Below are 21,978 nucleotides of genomic sequence, written 5' to 3'. Positions count from 1 at the left end.
CTTGATTATACATAGGCAGAAATCAGATTTAAAAATAAAGCCAAGCCTTTCACTGTCCAAAGAGCTTTTGGCATTTGTTCGACTATACATCTCTAAGAATAAAAACTGTTTCCACTCAGTTTCAGGACTTCCCTTCATTTAGAGATTGAATTGCCTTTTTTTTTTTCTTTTCAATTAACTAAACACTAAATAGTATATTGACTAAAGCACTATTTAACAAGTGGATTAATTTTTCAAGGCTGAGTTATGGAAAAGGACAACAAATAGCATACTCTACCTGTGCTACAAAGTCTATTATCCTCGCTTTGATATAAACACCTTCCAGAGGGACAGGATTTCCCAATCTGTCCTGAAGACCAGTTTTTACAGGATTTGAAAGATTTGCATTTGGTAATTCATAGCCTAAACAAAGAGTTTACAAAAGATTAAAAAGATATTTTTTGAAATACACATTCCAAAACTAATCCTATATCAACAGCCCATGTTTATTTATGCAATTCACAACACAAAAGTAACACTCAGTTTCTGTTATGAACACTGGAGTTGTATTGCTGAGCTGCAGGCTCTGTCTAAGGGATCATGAGTTCATGATAGTTCTTTAAGGTCTTACAAGGTCTTTTTTTAGAACCTTGCATTTGAATTATTTAAAGACCATGTGATGATTTATGCAAAAGTGCTCCCTGTGCTTCTCTTGAAATGCACTGTCACAGGAGGAGATGCAACTGCTGTTGGTAATTATGCGTATAGGAAATCTGTTCAAAACAGATGCTATACAGATGCCACATGCTAATCACTAATTGAGTAACATCCGCAAACAAACCACAAATTATGTTTTATTATGTTATCTTCACACATGTACTCTAAAAAGGGTTCTGATAAGCATTTAGGAAACTCTGGAAGCAACTCAATATACAAACGGAAAACATTTCTTACTCTCCTGCTGTAAATGACATTGAGACTCTGGCTCATTGTTATCTTGCTCCAGTTCCACCCCAACTGCAGGCTGAAATTGTTTTATTTGATCTTCAGCAAGGCAAAACTTAACGACATATCTAATTTTAACCTGACAGGTTTTATACACAACAAATTCATCATCCTGGTAGAAACAAAGAAAAGTATTTTACAACAAAACCAAAGCTGTAGATAATATATAAACCAATGCAAATTGATTAAGAGGTAAACCTAAATGACACATCATTTTTTGAAAAACGGTAAGGATCTGACAGCTTTTATTTTCACTCCCCTAATCTCTCTGTATCACTACCACTTGCATCTCTTATCTTCTTACTTTGTATTCACCACAATTCTTATATTTCCTTTTCTCCATAAAGTGCAATGATTCCTCAAAATAACAAAGAACTGAAAAAGTAAAAAACGGGTGGATATCTAGACAGCAACTGTTATCTGTTAGTGTGCCACTCCAGCTATCATGCCCGCATTGGAGTACCAACCTATTACAGACAGGGATTTTTATCATCTGGATTCATTTATAAAACAATGAACCATCCATGGTAGTGATTTCTTATTCCATGCACAGTAGAATACTGCTTCCAAATAACAATTTAAATATCACAGACCAGATATTTATACAATGATTAAGTTATAATAAAAGGTAATATTTACATTTTTCTTTTAAGTATTGTTTTCTTGCAAGAATTCTTTACAAATAGCACTTTAGAGGCTTAGAATTTTTAAACGCACTTTACAAGCTGCAAGACAGACAAAACTGATTTTATGCATTATTGTCTAGCGATTTAGCATCTGAACTGAAATGCAGGTTAAATTCATTTTATTATCTATCAGTGGTATAATAAATCCAAAATCTGGTGCCTTTTCAAGTGCCCAACACTGCAGGATCAGTACCTCAAAGTCTGAAGAGACGTCTGCTGTTTTACGGACTCCATGCACACTGTCAAAACCTGATGGTGCATTATTTAATGAATAATCTCGTTCATATAAATCTAAGCAGGATCCAAGTGCCACGTCACAAACTGCCAGGAGCCGGGTTCCATCCACTTCACTAGGTGAAGAATACTTAATACTGGCACTATATGTAAAGAAAGATCAGACACATTTCATTAAAATTTATATAAATGTAAACATCATAAGAGTTTAAGGATACACAAGTACTTCTGAACAGATGGACAGGAATAAACTTTTTAATTAACTTATGTTAAAAATATTAAGAATTATATCAACTTAATTTGAAAAGCAAAAAGAACACAGAAAGGATAAAGTGAAGAGATATTGTCATTATTCAGACCTAACAGAATCACTGAAGTAAATGCCACTGCCCAGATTCCCGATGTCAGTTCTTTCCAGGCCATGATCTTCAACAACCACTTTCGGCATTAGCAGTCCTCTAGAGAAAAACAAGGTCACACAATGAATGAAGTACAAAATACTTTTGCATGTAGCATGTAGGCTAATACACATCGTGCAATCACGAACCACAGAGGATAAAAACAAAATACACTTTACAGAAATCATCCATAGACACTCAAGGAAGATAAAGTCTATTCATAAAAAAAATAAATCCCAAAGTCATATTAATCACCAAGACACTGCTTACATCAGCAGTAAAGACTGTTAGTTTTTCATTAAGCAGAAAACCAATGCATTTTCCAGATTCATTGCCAAACACTCAAAATACTTCTTTTGGTTATTAGATGAGTAGTTCTATGTTTCTAGCAACTGTGCTGTATTCAATTTCAAAAACCTATGACATTTTTATATCCAAGAAAAAGAAAGTATGAGTTTTAAAGGTAGAATGCTGGGAAATGGATACTTGGAAACTTCTCCAATGTTTGATTTGCAAACCTATTAAGTGTAAAGACACCATCCTTAAACTGTTTGAGACATTTCATTTATTACTGATTGATGCCCACAGAAAACATTTCATATAAAAAGAATGTAAGAAGACACAATATTTAAATAAGTTCACCAGTTTTGTAACTCACAATTAAAATCTGCAGTATGAGGAAAACAGAATGCTAATATGACTTTTGAGGTATTTGAATTCTGATAGTGTTATTTATCAGCTATGTTCTTTAAAATATCCTTAAATTTTCAGTGGCTGGTGTTCACCGCGTACATACTATGATGAGGATTTAAATATGTCAGGCTACTAGAGGTTATATTATTTTAGCATTATTACAATGCCTGAGTGATTCCATGGTATTCAGTCACAGAACTAGATATTCTGTTATTCCCGAAAATTATGATAATCTAAAAAATACGCCAAATAAAGCAGTTGTGGGGAAATAATGTATAGAAGTGGAAGGAGGACATCGTCAATGCAATTCTTTCCTAAAGCAGAATAAATTTTCCACACAGCCATTACTCCCCATTTTGTCATCTTTCATCTGGATTGAAACCACACTCCTCCTCATCATATCCAAAAAGCTGCATTCCAAGTCTAATCTAGCCGGACAGTAGTTAAATTTATCATTACAAAAGATTAATTTTTCCTTCCAGAGGTCTGTAGAAGTATATGGACGTTCATACACAGTTAACATTAATAAGTTAATTAACATAAGTTAACATTAGGTTAAACATAATGCAAAAGAACTTAATATTAAAAAAAAAAGTCAAAGTACATTTAAGAACATAGTTAAGCCTCATTCAATGTCACAAAAAAGGGAATGCAAATTTTTACCTGGAAAGAATTCCCATGAAGTTGCGCACAGATGATGCATGGAATAAGGATCGAATGTTTCCAACACTGCTCAGAAATTCTGCTGTTTCAGTTATTCTGCCAACCCTATACACTTTTAAAATTTTCACTGGACAGTCACTACAAGAAATTTGAAATTATCTTTGAGATCGCATGACTTAGTGCATTTAAGATCAATACACTCTTAAAAGATAGTCTTATTCTAAATCTCAAAGTAACGTTCAACTTTTTTTTTTTGTTAGCAATTTGGGTGGCAATTATTTGGGTATAACCACTTAGTAACATGTAGTTGCTAGGTAGGTTTAGACCTTAGCTGCTTAACAGCATATTTACTCAGTAAAAACAAACTTGGAGTGACTATATATGTATAATTGAAGCCCACTTAATTCTTCCCTGTATTAATGATCCAACCATTGATTATTACATTTCTAGAACAACCTTCTCTTTAATTTCTCCATATTTACCCATTTTTAAATTTTATTAACAAAAGAGACAGGGTGCCCAGTTAGAGGCCAATGTCAAGAACGTTAAATAGAATTATAGGCAAATCTGCAGAACAACTTCCCAGAAATATGTCTTTTTCACACAATTGAAAGCTAACTAGAAAGGGATGGCAAGTTCTGAAGTTCTGTACATAATCAAAAGGTGACCAGGTATTCTCTCCCACCCCCACCAAGTTCATTCACACAGAAAAAAATTACTTGTTTTACTCAGCAGAACCCCAAATTATACTTTTATGTTTACTTTTCAGTTATTGTATAAAATGCCTGTAAATAAATACTGAGAAACAGTCAACAAGTCCAGACCCCGTATATCTTATTTTAATAGCTTATATAAATAGATAGCTCTTTACAATTAAAAAACAGGAAAAAAACCCACCAAAATTGACATTATTATCATTTTCAGTTTTATTTTATATTTACCTCCATTTTGTTCTGTATAAGTTATGGTAAATATGCAGCTCTGCAATCCCATTAGCGCAATCAACACTGCACAGTAACAGAACCTGATAATTCAGTCCTCTTTAGAGGTATTTTGTGCACTATACCTTGAATTTTACTGGAATCATTGCATAACTATTAAACACTCACTTGTAATTGTTTAACACTTGTTGTTCAACACTGAGAAATTCAGAACTCATTGAGTCAACAGCTTCAATCTTGCACCTCAGAGCCCGATATTTGGCCAAAGATGATGGGTTTGGGCATGACATATTTGTTTCACGTATATTGAGCATGTCTCTGATTAGCTAGAAAATACAGATAGAAATTTATGGATACTTGTTACATTTTAATTAAGGAAACTTGCAAACCAGACGGAATTTTATAAAGTTACAGTATTGTTACAAGTAACAATGAAATGGAATACTCAAAAGAACATTTCCACAGTTTGGAACAAGAGCAGACAGCTGTAGAATCCCATGAAAAAAATTCAGAAGAAAAAGGTATATGGAAAATAGTGTTACACTGCTTCTGTACAAGCTTTGGATGGAGCTTGCTCATAACAGCTCCACAAAACAGTGTTTGTGCTTGGTTACCATTTCGATTTTGCTTATTAGGCAATTCTTAATTGTTAGAATCTGCCTTTGTGTCCCTGAGGCCACTGTCCAGCTAGGGCAGTAGCACAAGGTACCCATGTTATTTTCTCAGATCAGGAGAAAGAAGGACATCTAACTTTGAAAAGATTGTAATGCTACGCTTCACTAAGCCATGGGAAAGCTTTATAAGACATAGTAATTTTTTGATATCAGAAATCTCAAAAGGTTTGAATTATCAAAATATTTCCAAGGTTAAAGGCACTATTAACATTTGTTCTTTTAGAACAGTAAGGAGCCTCCTTCCCTTTACCTCTCTCCCTTTATATTTTCTAACTTACTGAAGACTGACTTCTGGATATCCTTTGCCAAAAGAAAGAGGTATCTCTGGCAGAAACTATGGAATTTACATTTTAATCGCAACACAAGGAAGAAATTTGAGTTTGCTCTGTACTTAAAAGAGTGATGAAGCTGTCAGAGCTCTGAGTGCCTCTCACCTCTCCAGAGGGCCTGGCTCCTTGAGCTCAGGGCTAGCTTTGACAGGGCAGCTGTGGCGCCTTGAAAGAGAGCTATGAGAACACTCAGCAGATTCCTGCCCCTCTTTTGCACGAGAGATGCCTTTGAGCTTAGGCTCTTGCCCTTGGTCTTCCAGCTGAGCTATGTTGCCTATATGCCTGCATCCAGCCTCCCCCCTCCCTGATTCTGACCCAGATCCTGTGGACTTGAGTTCCTGGTTTGACCTTGGACCTGCCAGACAAGCCATAATGAAGAGGCAGTCTGGACTGACCCTGGCTACCAGCAGTCACTGTCACCTGCTCTGCTCTTGGGTACCATGGGACTAGAGCTGATGGCAGTGGTGTAACTGTCCTGGCCTTGCTCACTTCACCCCAAGCCCCGTCCGCCCGCCCTTGCTGCTGGGTGCCAGGGCTGCATCTGTGTGCGCACTCAGCACACCTCGTTGGCAATGCCCCTGTCAGGATGAGAACTTCCCAGCTAGTTTCTGCAGAGATGAGGCAGCGGACTGACCTGCAGCAGTGTAACAGCACTCCCGATCGACTGAACTCCTAGCCAGCTTAAAAATGAAGGAACTGACTAAGTAGCACAGGAGCTGAGGGGGAGCTATGGGAGAGATCCTTGGAGATTCCCCTAAGCAGGTAAGCTACCCTTAGACCAACTGAAAGATGTTATCTGTTTAGATGTGCTGACTAATTCCTTGCACTAACAATCCAGGCAGCCCACGGAAGTCCCCCAGGCAGTTTGTGCTGCAGAAGTAGAAACAGACCAAGCTGTACACAGGTTGCTCATCTTAAATAGTCTCTAGAAACTGTTCCTGCATATGCAGGAAAGGATACACAGAACAGTCTTTGCATATAGTTAAAATAGCTTAGATATATTTTGCATATAGTTTAAGATAATCAATAGAAAGTGATTATGTATGTGCTGGAGTAGTTGCTAGAGTCAGCTAGATGATAACAGTTCGGTGATTCTCATTTGATCCAGCTGAAGATGCCATCAGAACAATGACTGCAATGGAAACTCCTGTCACCATCTGGACACCAACTGGTCTTCCTGTTCAAAACGCTGAATTCCCCCCATGAGCATTACTCTATTCATTAGATTCCAATGAATTATTTCTTTGAAACTGACAGCCTATGACTAGCTGTGCCAAGCATTCTGTCAATTTATCTAGTGAGCATGTTCGAAACTGGTGTAGCACAGTGCAGATCGGGGCTTACAATCAGGGCAGCAACTGGAAAAGTTACCTGACACAGGTCCTGTTTTCTAGATAACAGCTTTTTGGAAACTTTATAGTCTATGTCAGTTTTGTGACGTATAACTTGATAGAATTCCATCATCATTTCTTGTAGTGCCACTTCGCCAGCTCCCTCATTGAGTGCATTCTTTACTTGCAGTAAAATACCTTCTGCTTTGCTCACCTTTAAAAGAAGAGATTATTAAACTGAAAGCTATTGCAAAATTGCAGAAAGAGTGCAAAGCAATAAATACTGAAAATGAATCATTTAATTCCACACTGAAATAAAACTTTAACTCTTGTTAGTGCAATATCCACAAAATATTTTCTTGCAATTGGATTATTGTTCTGCCCTTACACTGGGCTACTTACAAAGTACTTCAAGCAGAGCTAAGAGACAGTAAAATAACCTCCCTGAAATAAAACGGAATATGAATCAGATTGAACAATTACGTTCCTTAACATCTTGTTGATTCATATTGTCAGCTTTAACGCATGATGAAATAACAAAGTAGAGGACAATAAATTTCTTACTGTCTACCTGCCCTAGTTCATCCTAAAATACATAAAGCAGAGTAGAATTCCTATTTGTAAAGTGCAATCTAAAGATGAAATTAAAGCAATGATTAATTTTAGACAGTTTGCCCAGACAGAGAGCACAGATTTGCTTGTATCTGTATATTCCTTCTCAATTTGGAATTTTTCCAAGAATACTCTATATTATTTTGTCTTCTCGAGGCAGGAGGAGGAAAAAGGCAAAATGCTTTTTAATTTACATGAACAACAGGCAACGGCTAGTAAAATGTTCACATCAGAGGCTGCATAGCAGTATCTTACTGCAGTTCAATATTGATGCAAGACTGGTCTCTGTCTCACAAATGCCTTTGGGAGAAAAATGGAGGTTAATATAATTGAACAGCAATCCACTTCTTAATTATTCTGTTTCAAAAATCCAGATTTTTTTTTCTTTCAATACAAATGCTATTTCTCTTACAAGTTAATTACAAGTGGGAAGATTTAGTGAAAACAGTGTTACCATATTCTTACAGATTAATGCATTGAGATACAGAATCTTTCAGGTATATGGTTCAGCTCTTGCTAAAGTTACCAATGACTGAACATAATTTATCAAATATTTATCAAATTGCATCTACCTGAAATATGTTAGGACTCTTAATATCCAAAAAATTGCATGTCATAAAAGCATTTACCACAAACAGCATTTCCTTATGTCTTTGCTGATTCATGCAATGGACTCACTACTGTCTCTGAGCACACATATACATTATTACTAATGTTCTAGTTACTCACCAGAACCTACATAAATGTGTATTATTTCCACATCATAAAGTGAAAGGAATATTCTTCTACTATACGTCAACTGAAGAGCATCAAGAGTGAGTTTCATATAGTAAGATTAGGGCAAAGTCATACCAGAATTGGGGACCTTCTACTGGCAGAGCTCTTCCATTTTAAAACCAGTATTTTGCCTTCAGTGATAACAGAGATGAATACAACTTTCATCTTAAACAGTCATTTTATTGACTGTTTGTTAAGTTATATGGACTTAAATTACATAAATAAGCATTATCCTCTTAACTGTCTAGGGAGCAAAGCAAAAGAATTGAAGTATGTGGAAAAGTGGGATTAAACGAGACACAGACTTAAAGGGGTGGATAGGCAGTTACTCTTAATAACTGTTGTAATATCCAAAGGCCTTCAGGAATAGCTGTGTGTTAGTTACCTGTGTCATCTGATAATGCAGACAGGGACTATAATTAAAACTATTTTTCCGTTACAAGAGAACGTCTGACTGAAGTATGGTTGAAACATACTGGCAGGAGACAGTAACCTGCTATTACGCACTGCCTTCTATGACAATCTTCTTATGTGACTTATCTCATGGAAGGGATCCTCCCATAAGAATTGTGTCAATTGCTATGAAATGGAAAAGACAACCATCTGCCCTAGGGAGTACACCATGTTTTTAGTGTCATGATTCTAAAGCAAAATTTGAGCTAAAAATTTCTGAAGCATGGATTTGTTGAAGTGCAGGAGTCTCAAAAGTGCAATTAACCGATCCCAATCTGAAACACAACATATGTGTTTGCTGGGAAAAAATTATTCTAGCAGCATTTATATATTCATCCTCACAGAGTAACAAGAGTTAACTTACATCATTTAGGCTTATGTTGTTTACTGATTCAAGTAGTAAACTATCCAGGTGGCCAATAGCTTCTGCCCAGATCAATTCCACAAAATCACTAACTTCCTGACATATAGCACTTGAATGGATGGCTTCTTCTAGAAGTAACTGTAATAAAATAAACACAATTCAGTGAAAAGACAAAGATGCAAGTCACATCAGTGAAGTTCTTACACAGATAATTAAACTTTCCTATCCCCATAAACAGTACAGCGCACAATGCTCATTCATGCTTAGTATAATTTCTTCAGTCCTATCGAACTGAAGGGAAGGTTTGCTTTTATAAATTCTTCCAAGTGATGAGCACGGCAGGCCAGATGGCCATGACCTCTCTTGAAAACAGAGACATAAAGTCTTGGAGAAGACAGAAGTTGATTTGCTTGATATCTTTACTGGTACATTGTACTATCAGGTACATGGACATAATAGTCTGCAGACCCCAGCCACTTCCTTTTTTGCACAGCTGGTAAAAGAACAGATGGCCAGTGTTTTATAACATCTCAAACAGATGACACTAGATGTCTAGTGTAGAAAGCTCTGGTGGGAAAGACATTATTCCCATGAAAATAAAAAATTGGAGCACCAAACTACAGTAGAATAGAGAGGCCACGAAAATCAGTGCAATTCTATGAATCAAAAAGACTTGTGAAAACAGATTTTCTCGTGTTTTTCTGAGGAACGTTTAATATTAAAGTATTTACTTTTTCTCACTGTTCTACAAATCCAGAAGCTGCCATTAAACACTTCTCATACAAGTTTGGACATTCTACATGACTTGTTTACCTGGAATTAACCACATAGTTTCTGAGATCACTAGAGGACATACGCGGGCCATTCAACATTGTTGGATATAATCTATATGCCAGTTGTGCCTTATAATAGAAACTAACCATGGTGGAAGAGAGAAGCTGATAAAGTACAGTGAGAACAAATTTCTGTCACACTACAACCATTTTAAATAGCAGTAAAACATTGTCTGAAGAGTACTTCAGAAAGCAGAAGCCAACTGCTATTGCCCTTGGGAGGAGTCCTGTTACTGATTTCAATACGATCTACATCAAGCCTGTGACATCTGTACAGCATGCAGAATAATTCGGCAAAGTCATACATAGAATGGTCTAGGTTGGAAGAGACCTTTAAGATCATCAAGTCCAACCATTAATCTAACTGACAAAACCATCACTAAACCATGTCCCTAAGTACTATGTCTACCCATCTTTTAAATACCTCCAGGGATGGTGATTCAACCACTTCCCTGGGCAGTCTGGTCCAATGTTTCACCTTTCAGTGAAGAAATATTTCCTAATATCCAGTCCTAACCTCCCCTGGCACAACTTGAGGCCATTTCCTCTTGTCTTGGCGCTTGTTACTTGGTAGAAGACACCAATCCCCACCTCTCTACAACCTCCTTTCAGGTTTGCTATATGTGATACCTAAAAAGTGATGTGCTCATTAGCTCATAATGCATCTACTGAGAAAAAAACCCATATAACGAATATGACTACATTTGCTTTTAATGTGTTTACATATGGGGAACATTCACTCAATATTCCAATAATTTCAAAACCTTTACATATAAACAGTTTCCCTTAACCTACAGCTGTATCACTGTAATCTAGACAATGTTTACCCCATTCAGAAAATTGGAAACTAAACCAAATCATTAAGGACAGAAAAGTGTAAACATGCAAGTTGTACAAACCTGTTGCAATTTTGTAGAAGCTAAAGATTCTGCTTCTGGTGGAAAAGTTTCTCTGAGCAGGAAATCCTGGCTCTTTAAGTCTGCAATAAAAGTCTCGTACTTTTCTCTTATTTCTTCAGCAGTATTAGTTACAAATTGTTTATTATTCTGTAAATTGAAAGAGTAAAGTTAGTCAAAGAAACCACATAGAGACTTAAATAATCAATTTTACCAGACACAGCTCTAACAGCTGACAATCCACATGTAAGTTCTGGGTTGTGATTTAATAGGCTTCCAGCAAGGCAAAGCTTTCATCAGGCTTCATGGGACAATAACAAGCACAGGACTCCATACACAAACCCCACAGTGACAAGAGAGGTTCATCTAAATGTGTGCTGGAATAACTTGTTTTATCAATTGAACTATTCAAAATTAATCCCTGATGCAGCTCCTTTGACTTGAATCTAGTGTTGTTACAATGACACAGGCAGTACGAGCTGTACCAGAGTGCCTATGTAACTTGTATGCTGAGAAATACACTTAGGCTGCCCTCAAGACAAGCTTTCCCGTCTCTCAATGGTATGTCCAGAATATCACTTGCTATAGCATTTCAGCATGTAAACATGTTATTATAAGTTTAGATATTGCCAGGAAAATATATGTGAGTATGAGGCAGGTGGATCCAGGACCATGCTGTGCTGCTGTCAAGTCCCCAAACAGTTCTTTTGAGCAAACTGTAAGCAAACACAGAGTAGAGGAGCCAACTATAAATCAAACTGTTTATGATAAAGCTTAACAGAATGACCTCCTATCATCTATATCTAAGGAACAGCCTGCAAATAAGAATGAAATGCATCTGAAGCTCTCTAGAATGGGTACGTTCGATGTGCATAAAGAAACAAACAGGTAATGTCAATGTGTGGTTCATACCTTTGTTCCATCTGATGTACTGAAGTTTGCGTATAGTCGAAACGGAAACTTGCAACGCTCTTGGGAACACTGTAATTCAATAACTACAAAATCTTTGCTTTCCTTCGACTTGACCTAAATGGAGAGATAAATAAAGCCCCGCAACCCCCAATTTATTGCTTAACGGTGTTTCATTCACATGATGTTGCATCAAGTACTTCCCTTTGACCTATTTATTTTTTCACCCAACTTAGCACCGCTATGACTGGCTAAGAAAAGAAGCAGAATTACTTATTATTTGTAACACAGTAACAAGCAGAAGCCCCTCTCATGGCTTCACTGTACTGATTGCTGTGTATTTCCATCATTTTTGTGTTTTGAAAGATTTTTTAATAACAAAGTTCAAAATTTAAATTAGACTTAGCACATAACAGCTATGATAACGTACATCTTGTCAGAAGCAAACATATTATTCTACTGCATTACTTTGGTGAGAACACTACAGCGATAATAGAAAAGTTTTATTTGGATAGAATTAGACTGCAATGAAAGACAGAAAGCACTTTTCAATACACCTCTTTGCACTGCTGTACGTGATAACATAGAAGAGTTACTGTTGATGTGTATAAAACTATAAACCTTTTATTCATCTACTGATCCTCCTACATTCTCTCACAATAACAGAAAGGCTTACTTTTTCAAGGACACTGTATTTTGCTACCTCAAAATCTTGTGGGAAAAAAGAAGTATCTTGGTAATTTTCACCATGAAGTCTGGAATGGAATCAGAATGATTAAAATCACATATGCCCAGTAAATATTGTACTGTAATAGGCTGCAACATCATACTAAAGTAGGAACTAATATAACAAGATAAATCTATTTTTCAGCAGCAAAATAACAGCAACAAAAGTTTTGACAAATGAAATCCCACACAGACAAGCTGCTGCACTAACAGGCCAGAATGTCTAATGTGAACCTGAAGACTAGATTTCAATCTTCATTCTTCAGAAAAACTATGGATGCAACACACAATAAATGTATTTTCATTGCCTAGTTACACATTAATTTTTTAATAGCTTGATCAGCTACCAGTGCTGCCTGAGGCTAATTCCTCCCTTACTCTTGACTTTCACATTAGGATATATAGGTGTAGTTATATTCTTCAGCATCAGGACTTTTAGACCAAGTGTAACTTCTCGTACATTCACACGAAGTAACTAAATATCTGCCCTACGACTGAACAGTAGTCTCTAAAATTGAAAGCTGCATTTTGTTAATAGATTTAAGAGCGCCGGAGCTGATTTTGTTGCTTTAACTCAATAATTAAAAACAGTTGTAACAATACTGCTTCCCCATCAACTAAGAGCAGTCTCAGTTATCTTGATTTTCTCCCAAGAATTTTCATGGGAGAAAGAGATGCTCAGCACTTCTAAAAACAGTGGATTGAAAAAAAACTGTGTGATAATAAACAGAGCTCCCATCAGAAAACCATAAAGCTCAGGCATAGTAATGCCTGGTGAGTTGGTAGAAGCTTTGCATGTATTAGGGGGCTGGACTGTAGGTGTCCACGGAGATGGAAAAATGTAAAATAACTTTCCAGTCACATCTGAAGGTTCAAAAAAAAAGAAAAAGAAGCCGTTACAAATTCATACATACAGCATACAGAAAATGAAGAAAGAATAATTTTATCTTCCACTACATTATTAAGATTATGAGAGCCATTTCCAGGTGTCGATGGAACACACTGGGAGGTGGGTTTTTTTGGTTTTTTGGTTGTTTTTTTTCAATTTACAGAAATATCAACACAGAGGTATCAAAATACATCTTTAATTTTATTTTATTTTACCTAAGAGTCCTCACTTTGGCCTCAATTCTTCTCTTACTGTCTTCAGTAACAGTAAGGTTGGAATAGTTGTTTTCATTTTTTTTTGTGGCATTTTTCTTTTTAGATGACGACAGTTTTTCCACATCTGCAATCAAAACATTTATTTACTTGGTATAATAACTGGTTTCTCTAATTTAATTTATGAATAGTCAATAAAAACAATACTACTACTTAATATTGATAAATATTTTACACGCTGAAACAAATTAACCAGCTTCTAAGGTCCCATTTTATTCCGCCTTATAACTGGCAGGATACGGAGTCAAGTATCGAAGGGCCACTGCCCCAGCTGCCTCACTGCTAGAACCAGAGCTACCCCAGGCTATGCCAGAGCTTACTCCCTTCAGGCACTTCTTTTTTTTTTTTTAAAGTTGTAAGTTGTATAGATATAGTCTATGAATGCAGTTTTACTTTTACCTTAAAACTATTTAGGCTTGTTACTGAATGGATCTACCAAGCTCCAGACATGCACACCCACGGCCTCTGCTGTGCAAAATCAGATTTGTCCAACAGACTCAATGACACAGCAAACGTACAAACGCGGGGGTCCTGATTCTCAAGTCTTATATATAGTTCTGAAAATCGGACTGATTCATGACATGAAAATGTTCATAAAATAAGATGTATTATCTCAAAAGTAACTACTTTTAAAAATAATCAGAGGAAAGACTAGCATCCAGCAAAAGTAAAAAGAAATAAAAAGCATAGTTACTAGGAAGAAAAAAAGAGAATTAAAACACTAATAACTTTCAGGATGATAATTTTTTGCTGACTGCACACATTCAATAGAATTATCTTTCTCATCTCTTTTTGGTGTTCTTTTGCTTGTTTCATAGCATTAAAATGAACATTTGTCTTTTTTCCTTCTACACAGTGTTATGGTAATTTGCATCTGGACCATGTCACACACTGGAAGGCTTGAGGTTCTTCTATTTTAATTATGCTGCATTAAATATTTCTAGCCCATGTTAACCTTTTCACTAGCTATCTTATTTTCTCATAATACTGAGTTCAAAACATAACACTTCCTCCTACTGAAAACCACTGTGTTCTGTAGAAATTAACTAAAATTTCGAGGTTATTTCCAACTTTATTGCTAGTTTCCATGGTTGCTGATTTCTTAAAAGCTGGTTCTAAATATTTATTTTCTGAAACATTCTTTTCCAAAGTAACTGATAGAGGAATAAACAATGTCAAATACACTTACCCTGCCCTTGGTCAGAAGTGTCATCTTGTGATATATTAACCTTAAATGCATCAATCTGTAAAAGCTTCCCCTTTTCAACTGATTTCCAAATGAAATCTGCACGCAAAACAGGTAGCTGATACTTCCGAATATTTTTTAGATCGCGACAGCTGAGGACATTAGCGGTATCCACAAGAACATGTGTACTCTGAAAGACAGGTTGCAATTACAGTTGCTCTGCATGCATAACTACAATATTAATCCAGATACTGTGTATTTCCAATTCATACTGGTATAATCCTAGTGTCCAAAGGAAATATTTAAAAAACACACAACCTTTTTGGACCATATTTTAACTGAAACTTCCAGTTTAGAAACATGGGACCTCTGCACTTCATCCATAGACAGCAGAACGAGCAGGACTTTTTTCAGGTGATAGTTCTGCTCAACTAAAATATGTATAACTTCAGTGTGTCCACTTTTCTGCAATTACTATGAAGATACGAAGGTGAGCAGGTGCCTAATGTTCTGCAGAGCTTTTAGCATCACACAGGAGGTCCAATAATGGGCAAGTTCTGTTGCGGCCAACATGGTACAAACCCAAAGCTATTTGGTGTAAGAGTGTTTAAGAAAATAAAAGCTGGGTAGAATGATGAAGAACCATGATAAGCCTTCGTAGCCTTATAAAGAATGATACATTTTTTTACTGGAATCACGTATATGATGAAAATTAAAACTTTCTGCATAGTTAGGACAAAGTAAAAACATTTAGAGAAGTCAAATCAAATGAAATGGTCATAAGTAGGAGGCAGTGGATTTTGCACCTTGACTAGTTAACATGAAGCATGCAAGAACTGGTGGATACAGAAAAATGAAAGATTATTACATCAGAATGAAATTACATCTACTTTACTCGGAAACAGGATGATAAATGCATGTACTTTTATTTGCCCCATATGACAAAAGTACAGCTTAAAAAAGCAGCAGCACTGAGTCCAGGTCTGTTCTGAAGTTCCCATTTGGAGATAGATGAGACTCTTTTTAATCATAACGTAACTTCTGCAGCTTGGGTAAGATTTACCCGGAACAGGTTGGCCGCTTGTTAGCTGTTCTCAGCATCCTAGAGTTCACAAATTTTAGGTATTGAAATACCAGCGATGCATCTCCTTATTCAGAGTTTCCCCTCTCTGACGATGAGAGAAGAAAAACAGCATGGCAATTTTATCCAGGAAAAATACTTCCCCGGTTCTTTTGTGGAGGGAGAATATTGCTTTTAATCTTTTATGTGACACTTCAGTACTACAAAGCCAGATGCATTAAAAACGTAAACTGAATATTTCTATTTAAATATTGAAGAGAGACTTAATCTCTATGGTTCTTATTTCTCTACATGAGGCAAGATTAACACTCTACAACATTTGCACCACTGATACTTTCCTACTGAGATCTCAGAAATAAATCTGGAACTTACCTTGTGATTAAGCACAAAATTAACTACTCCACCATTTTCTTTTATGCATGCTTTCAGCCTGCTCTTATCCTGAATGGGTAAGTATTTAATTTTAACAAAGAACACACAGTCTGCAAAGATTGCCATTGCCCTCCTGTTAAAAGAGAAAAGAATTTTTTATTTTGGGATGAGAAAACTTTCATCTAAAACTAAGTAGTCTCTCACCAAATACTTTGCAAATTGTTTGCAACTCTACAAAGTTCCAAAACAAATCCCATTTTATTAGCATGGTAATCAAATCCACCCAGAACATCTTGTAATTAGTGGTTTGTTTCTTTTTTTTTTTTTTAATTATGCAGAAAATTGAGTGTGACCTACATTTTCAGTAAAGTCATGGCTTGAACTAAGTGCCAAACTCTTGATCTCTTGCTGCTAACACCCACTGTTAGTAACGTGGAAGTGTCTTAATTTAGACTGGAACAACCTCACTTTCATTTCCCCTTTCACACAGTATCATTATAAAATAACTCTCTTTTTCAAGAATGTGAACAGCTTTTCATGTTTCCACTCACTGATTTATAATCTGCAAACATAAAAAACCCCCAATATTTAAAAAGAACTTTGGAAAGCTGATCCAGATTAAACCCACCACAGCAAAAAAGCCCCAAAACCCCAGCAACAATAAAACCCCCAAAACCAAGAAGCTAGTTTTAATCCAGATCTGTTTTCTGATTGAATTTACCTTCTGGCTTACGGCAAATATTTACAAAAAGGAATAGTGTAGCAGTGGAAGTGATGGAGGTAGGGGAGAGATGCAAGTAAGGGGACTACTTCTTTTCTCAGCAGCGTCAACCTAAATTGTCTGTAAAACAACTTGAATGAAAATCGTCTGCATGTCATTTGTGACGAACTAGGCTAAGAGATGAGAGACTGGGAAAGTTTTACTTAAACAGGAGTAGAATTTATGACAACAAAATATAACGGCAGTGTCTGGTTTAAGTGAATAAAATGTATCATCGATGTGTATTTATTTTCCTGGATGCTTTATAAGTGTAAAATTATTTTAAAAACTGATGAGAATGATAAATGTAGCGTAAATGAGAACACTACACAGAGCACCAAGCGCTTTACATAGCATATGAGCTCCTCAGCATGTCATGGGCTTTCTAGGATTTCCGAGCCCTTCAGTGGTAAATGAGTGTTAAGTGGGAGCTAAGAAGGCCTTATGACTGGGTGGGTTCAGACAGAAGCCAAAACCAACGCCTCCACTAAGCTTATTTGAAGCAGGGTGCCCAGTTTAGTTTTCTCTGAAAGGCATTCAGATGGCACACCTCAAAACCACTTTGAGAACTTAACGTAAGGCAGCTCTTGACAACGAAACGGTTTGGCTTAAAATTGCATTGCTTCTCCAAGCCAAACTGCTAATGCAGACACACTGCTAACACTACAGTAACAACCACGAAGAGAATGCGTGCTTCTAAAACAAAATACTCAGGTCATAAATTTTTTTACCTGATTCTTTGGATCCAATACACTGCGTCCATATCTCATCCAGAGGGTTAGTATCAGTGTCAGTGGCAAAGACATCGTTTTTACTCTAACTATTTGTATTTATGGAAAAGCTACTTGATGATGTAAATTTTCCACAGTGACTTAAGGCCAAATAATTTTATTTGTGAGATAACTGGACAAAACTGACACTCTAGAATACTTGGCTTTCCAAATTCATCCTGGACTCACAGGATGAGGCAGAACAAATAAGAAACTGCTTGTTGAAAAGTAAAGATAACGTGAAAGGAAAGCAGTTCTGGTGTTAGCCAAAAATGTATGATATTCAGTGTCCTCTATCTTTGGGAGGCCATTTGGAGAAAAAATGACCTTCCTCTGACTTAATGAGAGCTCCCAGATAGACTGCAAACACTGATTAAGCTTCTAGTCTCCTACGTCTATAAATAAACAACACCCACATTAAAGACTGCAAAAACAGAAGCAGACACTGTCTGAACTACTTGCCTTCATTTACCACTTCACATTTTTCTGCACAATGTTTGTGCAAATGAGGAAACATTTATTAGAACACTAGTTTCTTTGGACTAAAAATAAAGAATTTAATCACCCAATAGGTTCTTCTGGCTTAAAAATAAGTATTGGTCAAATTGCACCAAAGCCTTTACAAGATCAACAAAACCTTTACATCAACCCTGCAGAAAGATTCCACTGTAGTGTGGAGTGTGAATAAACCAAAAGACTGTAAGAACGCAGAGGAAATGTTTAAATGGCACTGACAACAACATTTCACAATCTAATATAAGATTATTGTTTGATTAATTTATCAAGGACCCAAGTCTAGAGCAGATGATTAGGATCAGGTTTCAGGTTTAAAAAAACCCAAACAACACAGTAGCCTGAAGTAATTTTGGGGTGGGATTTAGAGTATGTTACCTATACTACATTTATGGAATGTGTTTATTTTCTTATTCTCTGGCCTATTAGATTTTCAATGTATGCAGGTAAAGTTGTTCTTCAGTGGAATAAAAAAGAAATCAGATGGCCACGGAATAAATTAAATTATGAGCTAAATAATAAAACATAGTTATTCAAGGAGACAGAGCAAGATAATTCACTTGAATTTAGGGTTTCATGAAAACCTGGGAAATTAACACCACGAGACACAATTTTATACAAGTCTGTCTAATTTTATCTCAGAAAGGTAATCTATAGCAAAGGCCCAAATCATCTACTGCACTATACACCTGATAGAACTGGCGACTCTGTCCATTTAGGCACAGGCAGCAGGTCAAAGGGCACATGAGGTCATCATATACCTATATTTTCTGGCTCTTGTTTTTGTTTTTTATGGCATTAGCAGTGCTTTTGGCATACAAGTACACTCTGCTCACACAAAAAACCAACTCTCCATATTTTAACCAAAAGTTTTTCATGAGATACTATGTTACCAGAGGTGATAAAAATCTTTTATAATGCAGCCTTGTTCTGCCTTGGCTCTGTGGGAAACTGTACCTTTAAGAAGCTCTACTTTGTGGCGTAAAGTGTTATGTTAAGCTTCTTTTATCAACTTTATTTTGAATCTTGTCACAAACAAGATAGATTAATTTAAGGCATATGTAAAGCCAAATGTGACACTGCCAAAGGCTTCCTTTAATAATCATAGTATAAACCTGGACACTGCCTCCCTCTTCACTACAGCTCTGTGTGCACTAGTTTTCTCAATATATTCTCTAAAGCAAATTCTGGGCATTGCTAAAGTATCCCCAGAGGCTGTCTTCTCAGGAAATAACGAACTCTACTTGCACAGCCAAAACAAAAAGTTTATTAGAAGGCAACGAAATACATACAACCTATTGCAAGCATCAGCCCTGCCTATACATCCATATCTCATCAAGAAAACACCAGAAGCAACTGAAATCAGTAGCTACATATGGTGCAAAACTCCACAAAAGTATTTTATATTACAGCCACTTATGAAAATCAAGCTGCTAAGAACTGAGAAAAAAAAATTATTGTGAGAACTGATCTGTAAATAAACCGTAGGTCAGCCAGTAAGCAGAAAGGAATGCATAAACTTGAGGGATTCATTTCCTGCAAGTCTGTCTGCAAAGACTCCCCCTTCTCTCTTCCCAGCACAAGGTATTACATGAGCCCTGATCCCACTCCTCCTCTTAGATTCTGAGGGAGCCAAATCACTTAAACTCACCCACTCAGGCAACTTCCTTCCCCGAAAGATCTTCCTGCTTCCTCAACAGCGTGAGGTACAACTGGAGAGCCTGGGTGTTGTAGGTAGGAATGGCTAGGACACACTCATACCTCCCTGTAAAAATGCCCAAATGGACAGCAACCCAGTCAAACAAATAAACCAAGCAAAGTGCAGTCTACTGCACAATAAGGAACAGTAACCCTTGCTGCAACTTGGGAGGAGAAAGAAATTGCCACTGTTAAAGTCCAAGTGAACTTTGGAATACCTGACAGAGAGCAGGAAATTGGGTTAAAATCTATTCAAAGTCTACCCCAGGCAGTTTTTCTCTCCCTTGAGTGAAGAAGACTTTATTCTCTTTCATTGCTAATGGATGCTACCACTGAATAGTAGCCTTTCTTCCCCTATCTCCCTAGAGAACCAAACTTCTCAAGGAATTTTAGCAGTGCTTTGGCTTTACTCTTTTTGAATGGCAAAATTTCCAAAATTCAAAATCAGAATAGAAAACTATTGTATTTAATCTGTGTATTGAGAATCAATTAACTGCTGATAAAACACTTTTATAACTGGAATACCGTGTTGTTGCAGAACCAGATAAGGAAGTTATGCAAAACGGAACTGCCACCAACTATGACTGGTTTTATTGTTACAATTTTAATTTATATTGGTGGAGATCCATAAGTCCCCGATACCCTCAAAAGGATTTCACACAACCACACAAGCTTGTACTTCACGATCAAACCACAAATTCAACACCATCATTAGCAATGCGTTACATTTTTAGCAAAGAGGGAGCCAAAAATGAATTTTTATTGTCCAACAATAGACCATGAATAATCTATAGTCCTGTAAGGCCTTCAGCGTGCAGGTAAACTGAAAACAAACCTCTACTGTATTTTCCCATTAAAGACGTCAAAGGGACTAAATGTGATGCCGTGCTTTAAAAAAGCATGAGTACAAATCCTCGTATTTTCTAGCACAGTAGCTTCCCACTGTTAAAGCAGAATCCAGTCTGAGAACAATCACGTAGACAATATATTCATAACTGACGAAACCACAGCACAGGAAAGCCGATGGGAAGTTTAGCAGAAAGAGCCCTGTGCACTATAGGAAGTAACAGCGGAAAATAAAAGTAGGCAACGGAAAGGGCTTCCCTGGGTTTGTACAGCCTAGGGCTTGGGTTTGTACGTGCCCAGAAAAGCTGCAAAAACAGGTCACAGCCTGCGAAATACCACAAGTTTCTGGAGAGTGACACTCTGACACTCACCGGAGTTCAGAGGAAATCGCTAATTTCGCTGAGGGAGACGGAGCATGCTTAAAGCACAAAATGTCAGAAAGCCGGGGGATGCTTTTTACCCAGTTATCTCTCCGTTCCTCCCTTACTGCAGCGATTTAACGATTAAAAGGGTATAACTAGCCGCAATAAAAGCACGGTAAAAGTCCAGAGCCTCACCCCTGCAAAACCCCCACGCCCTGACAGGCTTGCGGACAGCTCACTGGACAGGAATCTCCTCACACGCCGCGACGGGCGGGACGGGACGGGACGGGACGGCCGCTGAAGAACTCTGCGCGGATACGGCCTTCCGCCTCGTCGGGAGCGGCCCTGCCCGAAGAGAAGCCCCGTCTCCCCGAAGAGTCACCGGCCGCGACGCAGGAAGGGGCCCGGGAACCACCGCCACCTGATGAAAGAAGGGAGGGAGGGAGGGAGAGAGGGAGAGCAGGCCAGGCCAGGCCCAGCTGCCGGAGAGACACCCCTCCACCTCGATCCCCGCCACCTCTTCCCGCCCCTGACAGCCCCGGGCAGGAACCTGGGCAGGGTCAGCTACTTCCCTGTTGATGCCCGTCAACGGCCGTTTCGCCGCCGAGGCTCTCGGGAGCTGTAGTTCGAGCGCCCCAGAGCCGCCTCGCCGTTGGGCGGGGAAGGCGGCGCCTGAGGACTACAACTCCCAGCATGCCCGGCGCCGGGGCGGTGCCCAGCCGGTGG

At 37.6% G+C, this 21,978-nt stretch overlaps 1 protein-coding gene across 2 annotated transcripts in view; it reads right to left on the bottom strand.

Moving 5' to 3' along the window:
* Window positions 1-21,769, bottom strand: part of PARP4 (poly(ADP-ribose) polymerase family member 4) — a 55,226-nt gene extending 33,457 nt beyond the window's left edge. Inside the window, exons 1-15 of one of the 2 annotated variants that reach the window (XM_063330693.1) lie at window positions 21,448-21,769; window positions 16,304-16,436; window positions 14,854-15,040; window positions 13,608-13,731; window positions 12,454-12,532; window positions 11,781-11,894; window positions 10,872-11,018; window positions 9,140-9,277; window positions 6,974-7,147; window positions 4,768-4,925; window positions 3,659-3,796; window positions 2,264-2,362; window positions 1,864-2,047; window positions 934-1,096; window positions 278-402 (exon numbers count right to left, since the gene is read on the bottom strand). In XM_063330693.1, coding sequence (XP_063186763.1) covers window positions 278-402; window positions 934-1,096; window positions 1,864-2,047; window positions 2,264-2,362; window positions 3,659-3,796; window positions 4,768-4,925; window positions 6,974-7,147; window positions 9,140-9,277; window positions 10,872-11,018; window positions 11,781-11,894; window positions 12,454-12,532; window positions 13,608-13,731; window positions 14,854-15,040; window positions 16,304-16,429 — 1,956 coding nt within the window. In that variant the 5' untranslated portion in view covers window positions 16,430-16,436; window positions 21,448-21,769. Of the gene's footprint in view, window positions 1-277; window positions 403-933; window positions 1,097-1,863; window positions 2,048-2,263; window positions 2,363-3,658; window positions 3,797-4,767; window positions 4,926-6,973; window positions 7,148-9,139; window positions 9,278-10,871; window positions 11,019-11,780; window positions 11,895-12,453; window positions 12,533-13,607; window positions 13,732-14,853; window positions 15,041-16,303; window positions 16,437-19,997; window positions 20,113-21,447 lie in introns of those variants that run through there. The other variant, XM_063330701.1, reaches the window with a different exon arrangement.
* Window positions 21,770-21,978: the final 209 nt, after the last annotated feature.

Source organism: Chroicocephalus ridibundus, chromosome 1, assembly GCF_963924245.1.
Source record: "Chroicocephalus ridibundus chromosome 1, bChrRid1.1, whole genome shotgun sequence".
NCBI lineage: Eukaryota > Metazoa > Chordata > Aves > Charadriiformes > Laridae > Chroicocephalus > Chroicocephalus ridibundus.
The sequence above is the reverse complement of the archived record's forward strand: the minus strand, read 5'-3'. Positions and strand labels throughout refer to the sequence as shown.